General features: G+C 38.8%; 1 protein-coding gene across 33 annotated transcripts in view; it reads right to left on the bottom strand.

Moving 5' to 3' along the window:
- The window catches only part of SLMA (sarcolemma associated protein), a 180,010-nt gene that overhangs the window by 85,503 nt on the left and 70,807 nt on the right, over positions 1–23,700 (bottom strand). For 21 of the 33 annotated variants that reach the window (XM_071091949.1, XM_011743035.2, XM_071091957.1 and 18 more), the window contains exons 2-4: positions 16,611–16,758; positions 5,924–5,996; positions 451–487 (exon numbers count right to left, since the gene is read on the bottom strand). In XM_071091949.1, the coding sequence (XP_070948050.1) occupies positions 451–487; positions 5,924–5,996; positions 16,611–16,758 (258 nt within the window). Of the gene's footprint in view, positions 1–450; positions 488–5,923; positions 5,997–16,604; positions 16,759–23,700 lie in introns of those variants that run through there. The other 12 variants (XM_011743042.2, XM_011743026.2, XM_071091956.1 and 9 more) reach the window with 2 other exon arrangements.

The following is a 23,700-nucleotide window of genomic DNA, read 5'->3' as shown; positions in this document are numbered from 1 at the left end:
GTTTCTGATCAGATCAGGTAAAAAGTAACCCTTAAAGACAACAAAAGAACAATTTTTGTAAGCCTGTATTTCTGTATTACCTCCCTGTATTGGTAAATGTTGAGTGAACTATTTAGGTAGAAACTTTAACATATTTCTAGACAGAATTGTATCTCAGAATAAAAAGTAACAGCGAATACTCCTCATCCCTGGCTAGACACAAAACAGGTACTCCTCGTTTACACAGTGAATAATTTAACTGAGATAACAAAGTCTTTTTCTGAAGAAACATCCATCTTAGATTCTCCAGCTATTGAAGATCAGAAGATTATAGTAACTATATAGCTATATGCATTCTACATATTTTGTTACAAAAGAGAAATGAATTTCTAGGTAAAGCATATTAAAAACAAACATTTTCAAAGCAACACAGCTGAGTCAGTTTGGAAAAAATAATCATTAGCAACTTACTTTGTCAACAGGACTTGGTAATGGTGCATGGATGACACTGAAAAGTAAAATTTAGAAGTTTTATCTAATATCCGGACAATAGAGGAAATAGAGTATGAGAGCACCAGAATATCTTATACCACAAAGTTTATACATTTGCCTTCATGTAATTAAAAAAAAGTGAACTATTTTTCAATTCTTTATAAATGTATAAAATTCTTAGAAAACAAAAACATGTAAACCTACCTTGTACATATCAATATATTTCTAAAAACAAATTCCAAATCCAAAATGTATTAAATGCTCTTTGAGGGATATGAATTACTTGATTATAAGAATTTCTATACAGAAAAGGAGTACTCTATCCTTTTTCGGCTAGGTGTGGTGGCTCGTGCCTGTAATCCCAGCACTTTGGGAGGCTGAGGCAGGAGGATCACCTGAGGTCAGGAGTTCAAGACCAGCCTGGCCAACATGATGAAACCCTGTCTCTACTAAAAATATAAAAAAATTAGCTGGGTGTGGTGGCACACACCTTTAGTCCCAGCTCCTCGGGAGACTGAAGCATAAGAATCGCTTGAACCCAGGAGGTGGAGGTTGCAGTGAGCCAAGATTGTGCCACTGCGCTCCAGCCTGGGTGACCAAGTGAGACTCCGTTTCAAAAAACAAAAAAAACAATATTCTCCCATTTTCAATTTTGAAATATGTAAATTATGTTCTTTTAAAATTAAACATTCCTATACAGAAAGTCTTAAAAAGCAAAGTTCTGGAAAGCAAGGTTATAATTTGGAAACTTGTTCCAGTGAAGAACAACTTTAATCAAAACACTACTATTCCTCTTCTCTACCCAGCCACCTCAGAAACTGACTGAAAACTTAGATGTATGTATGAAACTGAACTCAGTGTAACACTTTAAAACAAAACATTAAATAGATGGCACTAATTGATACTAGTTGCCTTGTTGGCCTGATAACTACTGCTGACAAAAAGGTAGTATAGCAGCTCAGAAACTATACTGGGTCCAAAATCTAGCTCTACCCACCAGCTGAAAGGCAAATTGCCTAATCAATATAGGTCTCAGCTTCCTCATGCATAAAATGAGATAATGAAGTCAGGTGCAGTGGCTCACACCTGTAATCCCAGCACTTTGGGAGGCCAAGGTGGGCGGATCACGACGTTAGGAGTTCGAGACCAGCCTGGCCAACACAGTGAAACGTCATCTCTACTAAAAATACAAAAATCAGCCAGGTGTGGTGGCACGTGCCTGTAGTCCCAGCTACTTGGGAGGCTGAGGTGGGAGAATCGCTTGAACCCTGGAGGCGGAGGTTGCAGTGAGCTGAGACTGCACCACTGCACTCCAGCCTGGACACAGAGCAAGACTCCATCTCAAAAAAAAAAAAAAAAGGGAGCTAATCATATAACCAATTCCATGGAGTTATTGGGGGTATTAAATATATTAATATGAATAAAGAGCTTAAAACAGTACTTTGGAAATAGGACTTTATCGCTACTATTACTCTCATGAGAATATAGCAGCTAAGGAAGCTAGAGTCCCTATTTTATTTACAAGGCCCTGTAAGATACTGCTAGGTGTGCTGGCGGTGAGTACAGGGGACTCAAAGCAAGGCTACCATGCATGACCTCTACCAGCTGCTAATCACTCCACATCCTAGAGGCCATTCTTGTAATGGCTAGCTTGGAGGTTGACTGGGTAAAGTTCTTAGACTGAACTGACAAATCATATGTAAGCTGCTGAAAAACTGATCAGATGTCAGTTAAAAATAGGAATAATTGGCGGGGCGCGGTGGCTCAAGCCTGTAATCCCAGCACTTTGGGAGGCCGAGGCGGGTGGATCACGAGGTCAGGAGATCGAGACTATCCTGGCTAACATGGTGAAACTCCGTCTCTACTAAAAATACAAAAAACTAGCCGGGCGTGGTGGCGGGCGCCTGTAGTCTCAGCTACTTGGGAGGCTGAGGTGGGAGAATGGTGTGAACCCAGGAGGCGGAGCTTGCAGTGAGCCGAGATCACGCCACTGCACTCCAGCCTGGGAGACACAGTGAGACTCCGTCTCAAAAAAAAAAAAAAAAAAAAAAATAGGAATAATTTTGATCCCACCTTAATAACTGCAAACACTGTAAGAACCGGTCTAATTCAACTAGTCACAAAAACACTAAAATGCTGAATAAAATGGAATATTAAGGACCAGCACCCACCTCCCTGCTGAGCACCCATGATACAGACTTCATTGAGCCTACATAAACTTTACTGTCCTTCTTTGATTATACATCTGTGTTCTCAGGAACTATGACCTATTCACCTGTATATCCCCAAAGCCCATCACCAGGCCCTAACAAAGTTGGTGCCTAGTAAAGATTTTTTTTAAATTATGTACAACTTTACTCCAGAAAATTGAAATAGGCATTTTAAACAATAATTTATTTTTCTTGAATATAAAAAATATTGATTATGGAAAATTTATGAAGTAAATCATGAGGAAATAAATAAAAATTACTGAATGCCAACACTCAGAGAGAACCATTGTGGGTATGTATCTTTTTCTCTGCATATATGCACATATAGTGAAATGAACTTAAGAATGTCTAAATGCCAGATCATTTGAGGTTAGGAGTTTGAGACCAGCCTGGCCAACATGGTGAAACCTATTTCTACTAAAAATACAAAAACTAGCCAGGCGTGGTGGTGGGCGCCTGTAATCCCAGCTACTTGGGAGGCTGAGGCAGGAGAACCACTTGAACTTGGGAGGCGGAGGTTGCAGTGAGCCGAGATCATACCACTGCACTCCAGTCTGGGCAACTGAGCAAGACTCCATCTCCCCCCCAAAAAAAAAGTCTAAATAGAAACAAATGGTACAGTAGGGATTTTTTTTTAATTCCCCTTTCTTAGTGACCCAAGTATAAAATCTTCTGTTCTTATAACAATCTCATTAATAAACAAAGGGCTAAAAATCCGGCAACACATTCCATAAGTGATATACATTTGTATTTTACAAAAACTATCCTGTATATAAGTATATTCTGAAGTATGAATAAAGTTCATGTGCATATACAAACCTTAACAATGAAATGTGGAAAATGAAAATAGTTACTTAGTGTTAGAGTGGTGGGATTATACGCAATTTCTGTTTCTTTTGTTAAAAATTTAAAAAATTTTTTTATTTTGGAGACAGAGTCTCACTCTGTCACCCAGCCTGGAGTGAAGTGGTCTGATTTCGGCTCACTGCACTCCGCCTCCTGGGTTCAAGCTGTTCTCGTATCTCAGCCTCCTGAGTAGCTGGGACTACAGGCGCTCACCACCGTGCCTGGCTAATTTTTTGTATTTTTAGTAGAGACGTGGTTTCACCCTGTTGCCCAGGCTGGTCTCAAACTCCTGAGCTCAGGCAATCTGTCCGCCTCAGAGTTCCAAAGTGCTGGGATTACAGGCACGAGCCACCCGCCCCAGGCCTCTCTGTTTCTAATCATTAGAAAATGATTGGCCCAGGCACAGTGGCTCATGCTTGTAATCCTACTAGCACTTTGGGAGGCTGAGGGGAGTAGATCACCTGAGGCCGGGAGTTTGAGGCCAGCCTGGCCAACATAGAGAAACCCCGTCTCTACTGAAAATACAAAAATTAGCCGGACATGGTGGTGTGCACCTGTAATCCCAGCTACTCGGGAGGCTGAGGTAGGAGAATCACTTAAACCTGGGAGGTGGAGGATGCAATGAGCCGAAATCATCCCACTGCACTCCAGCCTGGTTGACAAAAGCAAGATTCTGTCGGGAGGGGAGGGGAGGGGAGAGGAGATTATTGGCCAGGCCTCTCTGTTTCTTATCATTAGAAAATTATTGACCAGGTTTCTCTGTTTCTTATCATTTAAAAATTGTTGGCCAGGTGTGGTGGCTCAGGCCTGTAATCCTAGCACTCTGGGAGCAGAGGTGGGTGGACTGCCTGTGCTTGGAGTTCAAGAGCAACCTGGGCAACATGGTAAAACCCTGTCTCTACTAAAAGGAGAATTGCTTGTTCAAAATTCATCTTCTCCAGAAAGTTAGATTATGTACAACTAAATTGGCAGCAAAAATTTAAGTGATACTAATATTTAACCATATAAGAAAAGCCAAACAATGAGAAGGAAATGGGCAAAGATGAAAATAATTACAGAAACACAAAGGACAGAGACACAATACATTGCAAGTGACTTTGAAAAAATTCACAAGTTTTACTAGATGGAATCTGAAAACACACATGATTCCTTATGTAACAGTTCAAAGTTTTCAAACTGCATGAAAGAAAAATCTCATTATCAAATACAAACATCAAGGTCTTTAAGAAGCAATATATCATTAGTTGATTAATAGTTATTTCTAAAACCTTAATTCTTGACTCTTAAAAGCTAAATTATATTAAACTTCCTAAAGTTTATTTTAATTTTAATAATTAAGCTGTAATTGCAAATAGAAAACAGATTGTTTTAAATTTAGAGTATTACTTCATATGCCAAGGACTAAAAAAAGGAAAAAGAAAAATGAATTAAAATGTTTTAAAACCTATGCCATTTTGCTTCAGATATCTTGAAAAGTAAACAAACAAAAGTAAGTAGCTTCTAACAAGCGTAAAATAAATGATTCTACTGAAAGCACAGACCAATACAGTAATGGGTGGGCCTCACTCTGCTTAATCTTTCCTTCTCACTTTCCTATTCAATGCTTTACTTCTCCTTCAATTTATTGCTTTCTCTTAACCTCCTACCCTCAGATCACTGTCTCTGTTTTTGAAAGACAGGAAAATATTATGTTGGGTATAAAAACAAGCTTCTAGCACATTCAAGGCTTTCCCCACAAATAAAAAATGTTAAGTTTAAAGATTGCTTAACTCCCTTCAACACTTCATCATAATAATCTCTGAAAAGCCCAAGATCAAAATGTACTTACGTATGCTGTTTTTAAAATCTAGATTTTATGGGTAATTTTCCCCTTTCAAATGTCTGCCTCTAAACGACCTTTACACTCCTTCATACAGAAAGTAAACAGGACATTGGAAAAATCTTCAAAAACCTCCCACCAAAATAAGCTACCAACTATATTGATATCCTCAAGGTCTTATAAGATTGTGACACTGGCATTAATACCAGAAGTGATCACAGTTTAAGAAGTCCTATATTAAGTGAAAATAAATAGGAATGAAGCTATCACTTACCAATAACTTATATATTTGAAACATTGTGAAAAACAACTAATTATCCATCAAAATATAAATTAAATTTGGAAACAAAATAATCTTTGCTTCTAATACATTATTATTTACTAGAATTGCAACTAAAGCAAAAAAGCAATTTAAACTTAAGTGTATTATATTCCAAAAAGTACTAATCAATTTTCTAACATTATGTAAATAGTCCTAAAGCAGGTATTAGCAGTATACTGTCATCTAGAATATTAGTACTAAATTCTTTACAGTACTAAACTTCACAAAAACTTCACAGTACTAAATTATACTCACTCTGAGCGGAGCCGGGCTTCCATACCATCTGGTAGAAAAAGTTTTATTGTGGAAACAATACACCCATGGGTAACTGGTTGAAACAAACAAATAATATGGATGAAATAATTGTTTGAAAATATAAAACTTCACACCTCTCATATCTAAACACAGTTTATTCTTAAAAGTAACAATTTCTCAAAAAGAAAATAAAGCTAGTGGTTTAACGACAGTATTATTACCCTGGAGAAACTCATCTTGTCCATAATGAATCACAATTGCAAGGCAGAAATAAGGACAGAATTATTTTGAAAAGTGTCTTCATCTCCAATTCTATAATAACAGTCAATAAAAGGTCAGTTGAATATATGGAAATAAAATTGTGAGGAGGAAATACACTTTTCCCCATCTGTCAGTATCAAACATAAGTCTGACTATTCCCAAATTTAAAATATAGCTCTTATTCCAAATCTTCCTTTCCCCAACCTATTACACACATAACCACACCTCACAAAACTCTAAAGTTCTGCATAATACAGTTGAGAATATGCCAGTCAATCTCCCATTTTATGGGTGAGAAAACCAAGACCTCAGACAAGTGAAACTGCCTCCACAATTCTCTGCTATTAAGTATCAGAATTGTTTGCTAGTGTCTCGTGTTTCTATTTCAATATTTAAAATTTTTGTTTTGTTTTCTTGATAGTTGTTTCTTCCTTTACCCCCAAAATGACATCAATATAGTCCCTTTGTAGACAGCTTCTTACTGCTGCATCTTACTTCCTCTTTTTCCTACTGAAGATTTTAAGAGACAAAACTACCGCAAGTAGCACTTGCACAGTTTCCCTATATGTGGGTTTAATTTTAAAAAATTGTTTTCTGGTTTGAAAGTTGATGGTTTTTTATTTCTCTTTTCTCTATTCTTCAAATACTGTATTGCATTTTCCAGAGTTCAAATAATTATTTCACTAAGCTCTGATTAAAAACTAATGCAGGCTGATGAAAATACACTACATCATGATTAGGGGAGTGGTGGTTATGAGACCATATACATTTGTCAAAACTCACTGAATTGTACATGTAAAATTGTGTTATATGTAAATTATATCTCAACAAAACTGAATTTTAAGAATACAGCTAATGTTGGCCGGGCATGGTAGCTCACACCTGTAATCCCGGTACTCTGGGAGGCCAATGTGGGTGGATCACCTGAGGTCAGGACTTTGAGACCAGCCTGGCCAACATGGTGAAACCTCTCTACTAAAAATACAAAAATTAGGCCGGGCTCGGTGGCTCATGCCTGTAATCCCAGCACTTTGGGAGGCCGAGGCAGGTGGATCACCTGAGGTCAGGAGTTTGAGACCAGATTGGCCAACATGGCAAAACCCCTCTACTAAAAATATAAAACTTAGGCCGGGCGCAGTGGCTTACACCTGTAATCCCAGCATTTTGGCAGGCTGAGGTGGGCAGATCACCTGAGGTCAGGAGTTCAAGACCAGCCTGGTCAACATGGCAAAACCTCTCTACTAAAAATACAAAAATTAGGCCAGGCATGGTAGCTTATGCCTGTAATCCTAGCACCTGGGGAGGCTGAGATGGGCAGCTCACCTGAGGTCAGGAGTTCAAGACCAGCCTGCTCAACATGATGAAACCCCGTCTCTACAAAAATACAAAAATTAGCCAGGCATGATGGTGGGTGCCTGTAATCCCAGCTACTCAGGAGGCTAAGGAAGGAGAATTGCTTGAGCCTGGGAGACAGAGGTTGCAGTGAGCCAAGATCGCGCCACTGCACTCCAGCCTGGGCAACAGAGCGAAACTCCATCCCAGAAAAAAAAAAAAAAAAAAGCCAGTGTGGTGGCAGGTGCCTGCAATCCCAGTGACTCAGGAGGCTGAGGCCAGCAGAACCGCTTGAGCCTGGGAGGCAGAAGTTGCAGGGAACCGAGATCATGCCACCGCACTCTAGCCTGGGTGACAGAGTGAGACTCTGTCTCAAAAAAAAAAAAAAAAAAAATAGAGCTAATGCATTTGGGGGTATTAAATGATCAGGCACACTAATCATCAAGATGATATTATAAACATGAAGTAATATGACTGTCATCTGGAAATGCACATTAAAATTAAGAAATTTAACACCATGTATTCAATATTGATTTTCATTACTGATTATATAAAAGTGCTAACACAGATCAAGAACCATCTATTGGCAGGTCACAGTGGCTCACACCCATAATCCCAGCGCTGTGGGAGGCTGAGGTGGGAGGATCACTTGAGTTCAGCTTGGGAAACATAGCGAGACCCAGTCTCTACAAAAAATTTAAAAATTAGCAGGGTGGGGGTGGTGCACACCTGTACCCAGCTACTTAGGAGGCTACGGTCGGGGGATTGCTTGAGCCCGGGAGTTAGAGGCTGCAGTGACCCATGATCACACCACTGCACTCCAGCTGGGTAAGACCCTGTCTCAAAAACAAAAACAAACAAACAACAATAAAAAACAGAACCATCTACTGGCAGTCTTCTAAACTCTGCCCAGCACAATAACCATGGCCATGAACCACTGGGCTCCTTCATTCCTGTCTGACCTCATCCTCTATCCTGCTACCACGGATATCCTATACAAAGCCAAGCTACCTGCAATCTCCAAGCACTTTACCTTTCACAGCCCCATGCCTTTTACACAGGCTGTCCCTTCTGTAAGCAATGTTTTTATCCTCTCGGCTGCATGACCATGTGCTACTTAGTCTCCAGGCTCAGATTTTCTAATTCCTTCACCAAAAGCTCAGTATCTGAGTAAGATGTCCCCAGAGCCTCCTACATCTATTTCTTAAAACATTAAGCACATTACATTGTGAATATTTATCATTTACAGAAACTGCTGTCTCACCAATTAGATTCAACTCTTCGAGGGCATCAAGGATTATCTGCTTCTCAATTTAAAAACCTATGTACTTAGCAGAGTCATCTGGTACAGAAATCATTTTACTGAAGATGTTGAGGAACATGCCTGCTTAGTATTTCATAGCTCCCACTACTCCTGTGCAAAGATGTTTCTTACTTTTAAGACATTAGGGTTCATTTCTATTTGTAGGAACCACCTAGCTTTCTGCTTTCCCAGGCAAAAGACAGAAGAGACAGATTTTTTTTTTTTTTTTTTTTTTTTTTGAGACAGAGTCTCTCTCTGTCGCCCGGGCTGGAGCACAATGGCACAATCTCGGCTCACTGCGAGCTCCGCCTCCTGGGCTCAAGCCATTCTCATGCCTCAGCCTCCCGAGTAGCTGGAACTACAGGCGCCCACCACCACGCCTGCCTAATTTTTTTTTTTTTTTGTATTTTTAGTAGAGACGGGGTTTCATCGTGGTCTCGATCTCCTGACCTCGTGATCTGCCCGCCTCGGCCTCCCAAACTGCTGGGATTACAAGCGTGAGCCACCGTGCCCGGCCAAAGAGACAGATTTCTCTCATGATAAATGAATTTCTAGAGGATGGCTCCTCGAGAGATTCACTATAAATAGCCTACAATAAATACAGGAGCATGATACAACATGAAGATCCAGCAATACCTACACTTTAATTTGGTAATAAAGTTGTTTTTTAAAAAAGAAAAATAGGTGGAACAAGTTATAGAATAAAACTATAAATAAAACAGGTTGCCAGAGGTGACAACCTGTGATATACACTAGTAATTCTGTTGTTCAGACACATTACCCTGAAGTTCAGCATATGAGCTGATGCACAAATCTATGAGATGAACCAAGGGCTAATACTGACTGGGCAGTACAGAGTTGCTGTACAGTTGTAGGCAGTTTAAAACACAAAAACAAAAACAACCCATGTCTGACTAAGTTGACGATCTAGTCCAGTCAACCATGCCTTTGGTGTGATTTTTATGACAACTAGATATACACAGGCATAGACATGTTATCCTTTTGATTTGCAACAGGCAAGTAATTAAAGCAACCTGATGAAAATGTTTTGTTCTGATACTTGTATTAATCAACTATACATAGCAGCATTTCCCAAAATGCTAGCAAGCGTTACAAAAAAGGATCTGAGGGTCTGATGACTTTGGGAAATGCTTGGTTTAAAAGAGATTTAGGGGCTGGGTGCGGTGGCTCACGCCTGTAATCCTAGCACTTTGGGAGGCCGAGGTGGCCAGATCACAAGGTCAGGAGATAGAGATCATCCTGGCTAACACGGTGAAACCCTGTCTCTACTAAAAATACAAAAAAATTAGCTGGGCATGGTGGTGGGCACCTGTAGTCCCGGTTACTTCGGAGGCTGAGGCAGGAGAATGGCATGAACCCAGGAGGCAGAGCTTGCGGTAAGCTGCACTCCAGCCTGGCAACAGAGCGAGACTCCATCTCAAAAAAAAAAAAAAAAAAAAGATGGATGAAGATTCACAGGACATTTTAAAATTTATTCAACCAATATGTTCCAGGTTGTGTGTGGAGATTCTACAGTGAAGACAGACACACTTTCTACTCTTGCACAGCTTACAATTTAGTGAGGGTGGTAAACATATAAAAGGGATGAGTACAGGGGCATGGAGTGGGCACCTTGTCCAGCCCTGAGGATCAAGAAAGGTTTCTAGGCATAGGAAAAAGCATGTGCAAGGGCTTGAAGGCCAGGTCTATTAGAAGGAGTAAAAGTAATTCAGTGCAGTTGAAGCACAATGCCAAAGGAAGATACACCATTGACTTTGCTCTTAATAGGCCCTTTGTTCACAGGGGCTTAACTAAGAAAAAGATATTGGTGATGAAGACCTGAAGTAAAAAGCTGACTGAAGTTACATGTGTTCATAGAACTAAATGGCCCCAAGCTTTGCAACAGAGGGTTACTGTAATAATGTGTGACCCAGAAAACTCATTCTTTGAGCAGCTTGTGGGTCCAGGAAAAGAGGAGTGGCCAGTGGTTAGGTTGCTAAACCTCGGCTTTCTCACTTTCTTCCTTTCTTTTAAAAAATCTATTAGAATGTCAGCTCTTTGTTTACAATAATATTTTATCAGTATAGAGCAGCTTATGTGAACATGCCTGACCACCGAGTTTTCTCCTTGAAGCCATACACAAGGAATGCCAAACATCAAAATCAGATTGTTGGTGGGGTCCAGTGGCTCGAGCCTTTAATCCCACCACTTTGGGAGATTAAGGCAGGAGGATCACTTGAAGCCAGGAGTTCAAGGCCAGCCTGGGTAACACAGCAAGGCCCCACCTCTATAAATTAAAAAAATTTAAAAAAGATTGTTTTGGATTGCTAAGAATAGAAGTGACACTAATAGGAACCAATATGTTCAGTGGCATTAGGTTCATGTTACCTTTATAACAAAATCCTGATATACACAATCTTACATATTATATATACTCTTTCTGAAATTTTTTAACATATATACAAATTAGTTTATATAAATACATAAATGTCCTACATACTGGGTGATTTTTTAATTGTAGTTCTAGTAATCTCTCCCTTTTAATTTGGCTCCCTCTTCTCCTCTATTCCTTCCTCCCTCCCACCCACACTCCTGGACGACTCACATTAAAGATCTAGAGATATATATGTCTAACATATATGTATTTATAGGGATTGGTGAGACTATTTTAAATAACGAAATTATAAAAACAATTGATTCTTTCTTTACTCAACATTATACTTATAGAAATCCCTGCAATTCACATAATTTTAATTCATTATTTTTAATACCTGTACAATGGGGAGGTTTAAAATTATGCTTCCATTGTTTTTAGTATGATACTCACTGATGCCAAAAACATCCTTTCATAAGTCCTAACAAACCATCACTCACATATATACAAATGTACTTTATTATAAGTGTATTCAAAAGCACTATATAGTATTGTTTTGCAGGCATTCATGCTTTCTGTAAATGGTTACACTATACAAATCCTTCAACAGTTTGCTTGAGATAAAGTTTGAGATTTATCTTTGTTTATATATGCAAATTTAGTCCATATATTTTCACAGCTATATAGTATTTTGCTATTTTTTATTCTATTTTACTTAACATTTTTATTTTACTTAGTTTTCTCTTCATCCTATTTATTTAGAATTTTTATTAGGAGTAACTCCTAAATTTGATCAAATGCCTTTTCAATATCTCCGGTTATTCAGTGACACAACTACTGGTTATACAGTTACATGGTCTTTCTACTTTAGTTTGTGGATTATGTTGATAGATTGCCTGATACTGACTCATCTTGGCATTTCTGGAATAAACCCTACTTTGTTGTTTATCCTAGTTTTATTTCTGGATTTAATTTACTAATATCTTTTGTTTGTTTTTAGAGACAAGGCTGGAGTGCAATGGCATGATCAGGGCTCACTGTAGCCTCAACTTCCTGGGCTCAAGTGAAGCGATCCTCCCACCTCAGCCTCTGGAGTAGCTGAGACAAGTGCATGCTACCATGCCTACAGCTAATTAAAAAAAAATTGGGGGGCGGGGAAGCGGGTAGAAACAGTGTCTCCCTCTATTGCCCAGGCTGGTTTGAACTCCTGGGCTCAAGGGCTCCTCCTACCTCAGCCTCCCAAAGTGTTGGGATTACAGGTGGGAGCCACTGTATCTGGCCTAACAGCATTTCAGCTTTTTTTTTTTTTTTTTTTTTGAGACAGGGGCTGGCTCTGTTGCTCAGGCTGGAGTGCGGTGGTACGGTCATGGCTCACTGCAACCTCTGCCTCCCAGGCTCAAGCCATCCTCCCACTTCAGTCTCCCAAGTAGCTGGGACTACAGGCGTGCGCCACCATGCCCAGTTGATTCATGCCCAGATGATTCTTTGCATTACCTCATCCTTTTTATCAATCAACACCTAATAATTCTCTTTAGGAAATGCAAGCCAAGAAGACAGACATTCCTTGGCGATAAAGACAATGTAGTCAAATTATCTTCTTCTCTATGGGTTACTCACAGCTGGGGTTCCATTTAATTCTTTGCTTTTTGGTAGAGACGGGATTTCACCATGTTGCCCAGGCTGGTATCAACCTACTTGGCTCAAGCAATCCACCTGCCTCAGACTCCCAAAGTGCTAGGATTACAGGCATGAGCCACTATGCCAAGCCCTGGCCTAGTATCTTAATTGAAATTTTTCATCTATTGTTATAAATAAAATTAATTATAGTTTTCTTTTTTGTATCTATATCTTTATGAGATTTTCACATTAATGACACGCTAGGTTCTTTAAAGGATTCTGAAAGCTTTCCATCTTAATGTTTGGAATTACTTAAATAACACAGGGTTTATCTATTTTTAAAAATAAGATCAAATTCAGCTGTAAATCCCTCTGTTTCTCGTGTCTTTTCAATGGTGAATCTTTAATAACTTTTAAGTCTCTTTCAAAAACAATCAGTTATTCAAATTTTTCCACTTCTTGAGATAATTATGCTAGGAAAACATCAATTTACTCTAATTTTTTCTTTTCTCTTTGCCATAGGTAGCTATACAAGATTCTCTTATTATTCTTGTAGTATATCCTGTATTTGTGTTTTATTTCTCCTTTCTCATTTCTCATCTTGTATATTTTTGCTAGTATTTTTAACTTAATGCATTATGGTTTATTAATTACCTTGTTCACTGTTTTCTTTTTATTAATAAAAGAACCAGCATTTGGGTTTGTTTATCCCTTGCAGAATTTTTTGTCACTGTTTCATTAATTTCTGCTTTTATTTCTCTTTTTCAATTTCTTTTACTTACTCGTTTTCTGATTTTTTTCTGATTAGTGTCAGATTTCTTAATTGTCTTTCTTCTTTAACATGAAAGGAATTTAAGATTATTAATATTACCTGACTAAAAGACTTACTGTATTTTGGCATAAAAGTCTCCTCTCTTTACAATATAGTGTGAATTTTCCCTTTTGATTTCTTCTTTGATCCAGGGGTTATCTAGTAGTGTTGCATAATTTCAGGAGAATTCTCCAAGTGATACAAAAGATTATCATAGCACTGTTTAGCAAAGTACAAAAATCAGTACTTTTTTTCTGGTATACCCTTAAACAGGTAGTACTCAACTGGTAACACAGCTGTATCCTAAGAGCCCGTGCTTAACATAAGTCAACTTTTTGAAGTCAGTAAGTACCAAAAGAAACAACATTTTAAATGATGCAAGTTTTTTTTTAAACTAATCTCCTTAAAGTTGGCATAAAAGACAGGTAAAATTTCACAGAAGTCTGTAAAAATCTAATGTTACTGGCCAGGTGTGATGGCTCACGCCTCTAATCCCAGCACTTTGGGAGGCCGAGGCGGGCAGATCACGAGGTCAAGAGATTGAGACCATCCTGGCCAACATGGTGAAACCCCATCTCTACTAGAAATACAACAATTAGCTGGGTGTGGTGGTGCGTGCCTGTAGTCCCAGCTACTCGGGAGGCTGAGGCAAGAGAATGGCATGAACCCAGGAGACAGAGCTTACAGTAAGCCGAAATCGTGCCACTGCACTCCAGCCTGGGCAACAAAGTGAGACTCCATCTCAAAAAAAAAATCTAATGTTACTAAAATAAGATTATACTAAGAGGAAATTTGAATCTCAGGGTCATCTTCTTAGCTTTCTTTTCTTTCTTTTTTTTTTTTTTTTGAGACGGAGTCTGGCTCTGTCGCCCAGGCTGGAGTGCAGTGGCCGGATCTCAGCTCACTGCAAGCTCCGCCTCCCAGGTTCACGCCATTCTCCTGCCTCAGCCTCCCGAGTAGCTGGGAGTAGCTGGGACTACAGGCGCCCGCCACCTCGCCCGGCTAGTTTTTTGTATTTTTTTAGTAGAGACGGGGTTTCACCGTGTTAGCCAGGATGGTCTCGATCTCCTGACCTCGTGATCCACCCATCTCGGCCTCCCAAAGTGCTGGGATTACAGGCTTGAGCCACCATGCCTGGCCGCCGCCTTAGCTTTCTATAGCATTTTCTAAAGAGTATCCCTCACAGATAGATGGGAAAAAACAGTGGAAAGGAGGTTGGAAAGAGTTGCATTCTATAATGGCCACCTCCTTGGAAATCTGCATATATGTTAGCATATTAAAAGCTCCAAGAAGTCCCGCTTATCTTAACTAAGTATTCTCTAAATGTATTTCATTACCTCATCCTTTTTATCAATCAACACCTAATAATTCTCTTTAGGAAATGCAAGCCAAGCAGACAGACGTTCCTTGGAGAGAAAGACAATGTAATCAAATTATCTTCTTCTCTATGGGTTACTCACAGCCGGGGTTCCCTTTAATGAGCTCGGTTTACTGTTTGCTGAATGACTTGGAGGTGTGATATGGCAACAGCAGATACAGGAGTGTCTAATGCAGCTGTTCCCAGTATGGTCATATATAAGTTGAATTCTCTTAGTAAGGAGTGTCAATATTTTGCACCAAAATACAAACCTTTCTTTTTTGGTTTACAATTGTAAATGGAAATTCCTAAGATGTTGGCCCTACCCAAATTCAAATATCAAAACCCAACTTTCTGAGGAGGCCAAAAAAACCCATTAAAAGTAATACTGCTGTTGCAATACCAGTGAAAGTATATGCATAAATATGCACATGAACACACACACACCAGCATCATCACCATTATCATTATCACCATCATCACCATCTCTACTATGCAAAATGTCAGAGCCTGATGACTCTGACCAGTATCACCAGATCAGAGTATGTTCAGACAAATGAAACGAGAAACTTGCCAAATGGTTGCACTATCCATATTAAACTAATAAAGTAGAACTAAACACTTATGGTTTTTATCCATTTAGTTTTATGATTTAGCTATATAATTTCATGGTCATAAAGTAGACAGTGAACTAGGTAGAGGCAGGAAGCTTCTGAATTGTAAAAACAAAGATCAATCTACATTTATTTAGCTAAAGAAATTTCAGTTTCAAAAATTGTAAGACGTTAAATTTTATTTTATACTTGTGATAGCTACTATTAGCTGCCTACCTCTACTGCCTTTCCATCTTCTTTCTTGCTAAGAGAACTCTAATTTTGTTTGGGGTAACAATGCATATACAACCTGAAGGAATAAATCAAAATTGATCTATGTCAATCATAGATCTTCTTGCTCCCCTTCATGAGATTAAGTAACTTCACCAGACTTCTTTGTAGCTGTAGGTAACTATGTATGTGATCTACCCATGTGGCCAGTGAAACCTAAGGAGAAATCTGCTGGGAGGATTCTGCAAAAGATTGTTCTTTCAACATAAAAAGAGAGGCACACAAGAAGGCATTTTATCCCCATCTCATCCTTTTTGCCTAGGATACTGGTGTGAGGAAAATGATGCCTGGGGCTTGCAGCCATCATCTTATTACCATGAAGCAACAACCAAAAGCATGAGAAACTAAAATGTTTAAGACAGTAGAACAGGAAGACAGTAAGACCCTGGATCCCTGATGATATCATTGAGTCAACTGAACAAATGAACCTATCTGCCTCCAGATTTCTCATTAAGTCTCATTATCAACAATAAATATCCTGTGGTTTAAGCTTGTCTTGGTTGGGTATGCTGTCATTGCAACCAATTGGTTCCTAACTGTGATGAAGAACATAAATTACTAATTAACACTCTAGAATTAAAATTTTAGACGAGCAATAGGGAAAGTATGAGACTTTTAATTTTTCACTACATATAATGCTGTATTTAAATCACTTTCACAAGCATGTAGTGTTTTGTAATGTCAAGTAAGAGAATGAAAAATTAACCCTTAAAAGACAAGTAATAAAAAAAGTGATCCATACCCGTACCTTTCCGTGTATTCTCTGTCACGTCTACCCCAAACTGGATAATGTCACCAGAAAGAATTTCACATGGTGGACTTTCTTCAGAGCCTCGACTCAATCTCTGGCTATTTATAAAAGTACCATTACTACTTTTAGTGTCTTGAAGATAAAACTGCAAAAAAAAAAAAAAAAAAAAAAAGTCACATATTAATAGTAATAATTCCAAATGTCCTTTAAAAAAAAGTGCTTCCAGCTTTGCCAACTATTGCAGGTGAATTTTTCCCCTATTAATTCAAACCACTCATTTCAGCTAAGGTTCTCCTTTAACATATATGAAATTAGAATCTGAAAACTAGGTGATTTAAAATTCAGCTACACAAAATGGTACAACCTCTTTGGAAGAGTTTGTCAGGTCCTCAAAATGTTAAACATAAAGTTAGTATACAACCTAGCAATTCCACTCCTAGGTATATATCCAAGAGAACTAAAAACATGTTCTCATAAAAACTTCTACACGAATGTTGGCATTATTCATAATAGCCAAAAAGGGAAAATAATCCAACTATCCATCAACTGATAAATGAATCAACAAATGTGGTAGACATTCATATAACTAAATATTATTTGGCAATAAAGGGGTGAAGTATTGATAACATGATACAACATGAATGAACGTTTAAAACATTATGTGAAGTAAAAGAAGTCAGTCACAAAAGACTGATGTATTATAATGATTCAATTTATATGAAACATCCAGAATAGGCAAGGCTATACAGACAAAAAGCACATGAGCGCTTACAAAAGGTTGAGGTGGCAGGTAGGTATGGGGAATGAGTACTAATGGGTACAAGATTTCTTTTTGAGGTGATGAAAATATTCTAAGATTAGTGGTGATGGCTATACAACTCTGAATATACTATACTCAAAACCACTGAATTGTATGCTTTAGAAGGTGAATTTTATAGTATATTACTTATATGTGAATATAGCTATTTTTTTTAAAGGAAGGGAAGACCAGCTAGACAAAATTCTATCTTTCCATCTCACTTTTTTGTTTGTTTGCTTTTGAGACAGAGTCTCTCTCTGTCACCTAGGCTGGAGTGCAGAGACAAGATCTCAGCTCACTGAAACCTCTGCCTCTCAGGTTCAAGCGATTCTCCTGCCTTAGCCTTCCGAGTAGCTGGGACTACAGGCGCGAGCCACCACAGCTGGCTAATTTTTTTGTGTGTATTTTTAGTAGAGACGGGATTTTGTCATGTTGGCCAGGCTGGTCTCAAACTCCTGACCTCAAGTGACCCACCCGCCTTGGCCTCCCAAAGTGCTGGGATTACAGGCGTGAGCCAGGGTGCCCAGTCTTTCCATCTCACTTTGTTTACCAGGATGTCTGGGTTAAATTAAAGAAAGTGTTTTTTGTTGCACAGGCAAGGGCAACTGGTTTTAGGTAATGCTTATAGTTAACAGCTATCAATCAGCTAACACAACTTGATATCAGGACTGATATATCTCACTAAATTCTTGGTGACAAAGCAGATTTGAGACACTAGAAAAATACTGGAATCAACTATAAAGGTACCAACTTTCTGACCTACCAAATTTGCTTCTCATCACTTGGATAACCCTCCCTCTTTAAAAATGGAAAGGATAGGCCGGGCGCGGTGGCTCAAGCCTGTAATCCCAGCACTTTGGGAGGCCGAGACGGGTGGATCACGAGGTCAGGAGATCGAGACCATCCTGGCTAACACGGTGAAACCCTGTCTCTACTAAAAAAAATACAAAAAACTAGCCGGGTGAGTTGGCGGGCGCCTGTAGTCCCAGCTACTCGGGAGGCTGAGGCAGGAGAATGGCCTAAACCCGGGAGGCGGAGCTTGCAGTGAGCTGAGATCCGGCTACTGCACTCCAGCCCGGGCGACAGAGCGAGACTCCGTCTCAAAAAAAAAAAAAAAAAAAAAAAAAAAAAGGAAAGGATAGCAGGAGGCACAGGAAGCCTAACTATTTATTATTTACAAATCCTTAAAAAATTTCAGCACAACTGGGATCACACACAATAGACTTACTAGGCAGAGAATCACCAGGAAAAAAAGGTGTACCTTTGTTTTTGGATTTTTCTACACTCTTCAGCCCTACTTATTTTAGTAACACATTTTCACTGAATATCTTCCTAAGGAAGAAAGGTAAGAAGATACCAAATACACTATATATCAACATATACTTTTGCCATCAGGCCCTCACTTAACATTAAAGCTATGATAAATAGATTAGTACTTTAGGCCAGGTGTGGTGGCTCACGCCTATAATCTCAGAACTTTGGGAGGCTGAGGTGGGCAGATCACTTGAGGTCAGAGGTTCGAGACCAGCCTAGCCAACATGGTGGTGCATGGTGGCGTGGTGGCACGCACCTGTAATCCCAGCTACTTGGGAGGCTGAGGCAGGAGAATCGCCTGAACCCTGGAGGCAGAGGTTGCAGTGAGCCAAGATCGTGCCCCTGCACTCCAGCCTAGAAAACTGAGGGAGACTCTGTCTCAAAAACAAACAAAAAAAAGATATTACTACTTTCATTTACAAAGGAGAAAAGTGAGATGCACGCATATTAAGTATCTTTCAAAAGTCACAGAACTGGGGAACACAGAAGCAAGGGTTCAAATAAGAAAATTAAAAGGGCCATTTTTCCTCATTACTTCACATCAACCTACCTTTACATTTCATTTATCCTTCACCCCTCCCACAGCTCTCTTCCAAAATTAAATATAACTAAAGACTAAGAAGCAATCTGCAGAAAATGTTCAAATGACATTTCATTTCATTAATTCGTAGCTGACAACTTAAAGGCCACGAGGCTGTCTATAAATGACTCATTCTCTGTTTATAACTCAAAATAGACCAACTGTTACTTTGATTAGCAGTTTGTATATCTAATTACAGACCATTAATTAAGAAAATTGTGTTGATATTTTAAATACATTTGAAACTTACAGGACTTAACATTTCACCCTGGGAGATAAGGGCAGACAATACTTTCAAGTAGGAATATTTACCCTCAAAATCTTTTCTACACTAGAACTTAAAGTTACATTGTATAAGAGAGTTTTGTGTTTTTTTTTTAAATAAATGTATTCTTGGGAAATGTGGTAATATCTGGATTCTGATCAGGTTATGTTCAGTAATATGTGCCTGGGCAAGTTAAATAAGGGAATTATATGATATTTACAGTGGTTTTCAAACTTCAAGTTCTGATACATTAGTGGGTTACTAAGTCAATTTAGTGAGTTGCAACTAGCATTTTTAAAAAAACATAAAATGGAACAGAATAAAAATAAAGAATACATTAAGTAAGGTTCATTACTGTTTAACACTTTGTTGAAAAACAAAAAGAAATATATGTACATATATATACAACATATATATGTATGTATATCAACACCTGTTTGTAGCTCCTATATAACTCTAAAACCACAACATATTTTCGAACTTAAAAGATTTTACATCAGGGCCCAGACACAGTGACTCATGTCTGTAATCTCAGCACTTCGGGAGGCCAAGGCAGGAGAAACACTTGAGCCCAGGAGTTCAAGACCAGCCTGGACAACAAAGTGAGACCCCGTTCCTACAAAAAATACAAAAAATCAGCTGGGCATGGTGGTGCAGGCCTGTAGTCCCAACTACTCGGGAGGTTGAGCTGGGAGGATAGCTTGAACCCTGGGAGGCTGAGGCTGCAACGAGCCATAATCACGCCACTATACTCCAGTCTGAGCAACAGCATGAACCCCTGTCTCAAAAAAAATTTTTTTCTTACATCAATTTTAACCCAGGTTCTTTTCATTCTTACATGTCTATATTACTGTCCAAAGCATACCATGGTACCTTTGGCCTCTGTTTAGCTTGAACATATAATTTACATTAGTTGTTCCTCCTTCTTCTGCTTTCAACCTGCTAATGGCTTTCAAATATCTTAGAATAAAATCCAAAGTCCTTACCATTGTAGCCCTACAGGATCTGGTCCTGGTTCCCTCACAACTCAATCACTCCCACTCTTTTCCTTCTGCATCCTTTTCAGTCACACTAACTTCTATTCATCCCCCTGACCCTCTGTACTTGTATACAGCTAGAGCACATTAGTTTAGTTCTCTACAGAAATATTTTCATTTATATAATTTAACCTTTTGCCCTTGGCTGTTTTGAAAGATTGATACATAAAAAAAAGATTCTGTACCTCTTGTAAAACAATTTACCATTAATCCGTCTACATTATGTATAGAAGTTATTCTATTTACTATCAGGTTAGGTTTCTAAGCTACAAAAATGTTAAACTAGGCTGGGCGTGATGGCTCATGCCTGTAATCTGAGCACTTTGGGAGGCCAAAGCAGGCGGATCACCTGAGGTCAGGAGTTCGAGACCACCCTGGTCAACATGGTGAAACCCCATCTCTACTAAAAACACAAAAAATTAGCTGGGCATGGTGGCGCTCGCCTGTTATCCCAGCTACTCGGTGGCAGTTGGGGGTTGAGACAGGAGAATTGCTTGAATCTGGGAGGCAGAGGTTGCTGTGAGCCAAGATCGTGCCATTGCACACTTCAGCCTGGGCAATAGAGTGAGACTCTGTCTCATAAATAAATAAATGTTAAACTGTTTGCAAGAGCCTAGAAAGGGAGTATGCTTATAGTCCCTCGGTACATTTCCAGCAAGTAGATCTATTACTTGATCCTTTGTCAAATTAAAACCAGAAATATCCTTCTCCTCTATGCTGATAAACCTTCCTCTATCAGGGTTTTATCCCAAAACTTAAAAGAAGTTTTCACTACATTAAAAAATAAATAAATAAAGAATCTGTCAAAGTCTTAACTATCTGTCTTTCCCAGTAGCCTAAGGAATGTCCTAGCAGCTCTAGTATTTGCATTAGCCACCAGACATTCACTTTGATGTTGAACAGGTGAGTAACGAGCTCTGAATTTAAAAACCCTGTGTGGCTTATGGCGAAAGTTCAACAGCAGCACTTTCACTGTTTTAAGGTTTTAATTCTTTCATCAAGTCCTTGCTTTCCCTGAATAAACTTGAAGTTCCCAACAATCAGGCACTGATGGTGATCCTTGAACTGAAAGGTTTACCCCTGTCTCATCAGTCACTTTTCCATGTCTCTTGCTGATTAACTTCAATGACACAGGAACAGCACTTCACAGGTTGCACAATTTGCTCTTTGGCCTTCAGAAAGTTCCTGCTGTAGATGAATTCATTCCATAAATATATACATTTTGCATCACTTTCAACTTTGCTACAATCTGTAAATGTTTTCATTTCCATTCTAATGACACACTGATTCTTTTTAACTCTTTCTACATTGATAGGTTTTGCAATATCCAAACACCAACAGATTAATAACATTTGAACTAAAGCTTCAGAATAAAGCACAAATATAGTAGACACACCACAGGCCAAGGGCCATAAACTCTAAGTCCATACAGGGTAGTTCTTAAGACATGAATACAGAATGGATTAGAAGTAGATAGCAGATACTGCAACAAAAATTTTTAATCTCCCTGAATCACCACCTAAAATCAGAGTGACTAAGACAGCAAAACCAAAATCCCATGGGAAACATTTGTAACAAAAGTAGGTGACACAGTAGCCACACAAACCCCAAAATAAGAGCGGGGAAGACCACCAAGAGCCACAAGACCTGCATGGAATCAGCATCTTTGCAGAAGGATACATAAGGAAACAAAGTGGGCATTTGGGGGACTTGACAACACCAAAATAGCTATTAGGTGTTCACTGGATGGTATGGAGGCCAATTGAAAAAAAGCTGGAAATGGGAATGGTGTGGCTCAATCCAATAACCAGTGCAGGGTAAGTTCCTAAAAAGGCTGGAACAGTCTAAGCCATATAAATTCTTAAAACCAACCTACCAACCAAAGCTACCTTCCAGGATAGGGCTCCAAACTGAGGGAAAACTGCTGGGAGTGGAACCAAAATTGAGCAGAACAGGGACAATAGAGACAAGGAAAGAAAGGGTTCAGATAAAAGTAGAGAAAGGGAAAGGAAGCCACCATACTTTTAAACGTTTTACAAAAACAACAGAAGAGGGAGCTCTGTGAATTAGAAAAGTTATCCTGAACCATGACTCCTTTTTAAAGTTCAGGAAAACCAATTTCATATAAAACTTAGCAACAGAAAAGTATCAAGGTCACATCCATACAGTTATTTTAAGAAAAAAAGAGAATAAGGAGCAGAATAGTATCTTTACAGATAATGAAAAACAGACCTTGGAAAGACATCAAAACTATAAACTTCAATTTCAAAACAAGCTAAAAGATATTAGAAAAATAATTCAAGACATGAAAGAGCAAAATAAATCACAATTATACAACTCAAGAAAAGGTGAAATAACTCAAAAGAATAGAAATAAAAGGAAAAATTCATTTTAGGAATGAATACAAATTAGAAGGATCACAAGAGTGATTAAATATAATTAATAATGCCTTAAAGTAAATAAAAGGTAAAAAGGGTAAAATTTTTTAAAACCATAAAGAATGAAGAAAGTGACATCAGCAAATGCCAGAGTAGGCGGCTCCAAGCTTCTGTCTCACCATAGAAACACTGAAAAACAAGCAGAAACTATCAGAACCAACTTTGTTAAAACTCTGGAAAACAGTCAAAGGTTTACAGCAACCAAGTAAACACTGAATCAAGAAAAAGGCAATTAAAATATAGGAAAGCTTTGTGGCATTACTTACCCTAGTCCCATCCCCCTCTCCAGCACAAAATAAGTCTTGGAGACATCAGCCTGCATTTCCAGTGTGGGACACCCTGGTACCTAGTTCCAGAGGGAGCAGAGCAGACCTTAATCACAAATTATTTTGTCTAATTTTCACCTGTCTGGGGCTACATGAAGAACTGGTGCAAGGCTTTCATCTTTGTTTTGCCTCAGAACTCATCCAAGCTGGAAAAGTGGCTGGCATTGCTTCGTAAGTGGGATTTACCCTAGGTGGTTCAACTTTAAAAAGGTGTTTTATACTATAAAAATGTTTAAATGCCCCACATTTGTAGAAAATGAAAAAAAAAAGAAAAAGAAAACACACAATCATCTCAATGCAGAAAAGGCATTTGATGAAATACAACATC

This window comes from Macaca nemestrina, chromosome 2, assembly GCF_043159975.1.
Source record: "Macaca nemestrina isolate mMacNem1 chromosome 2, mMacNem.hap1, whole genome shotgun sequence".
Lineage (NCBI taxonomy): Eukaryota > Metazoa > Chordata > Mammalia > Primates > Cercopithecidae > Macaca > Macaca nemestrina.
Note: the sequence above shows the minus strand (reverse complement) of the source record. Positions and strands in the feature narration are given on the sequence as shown.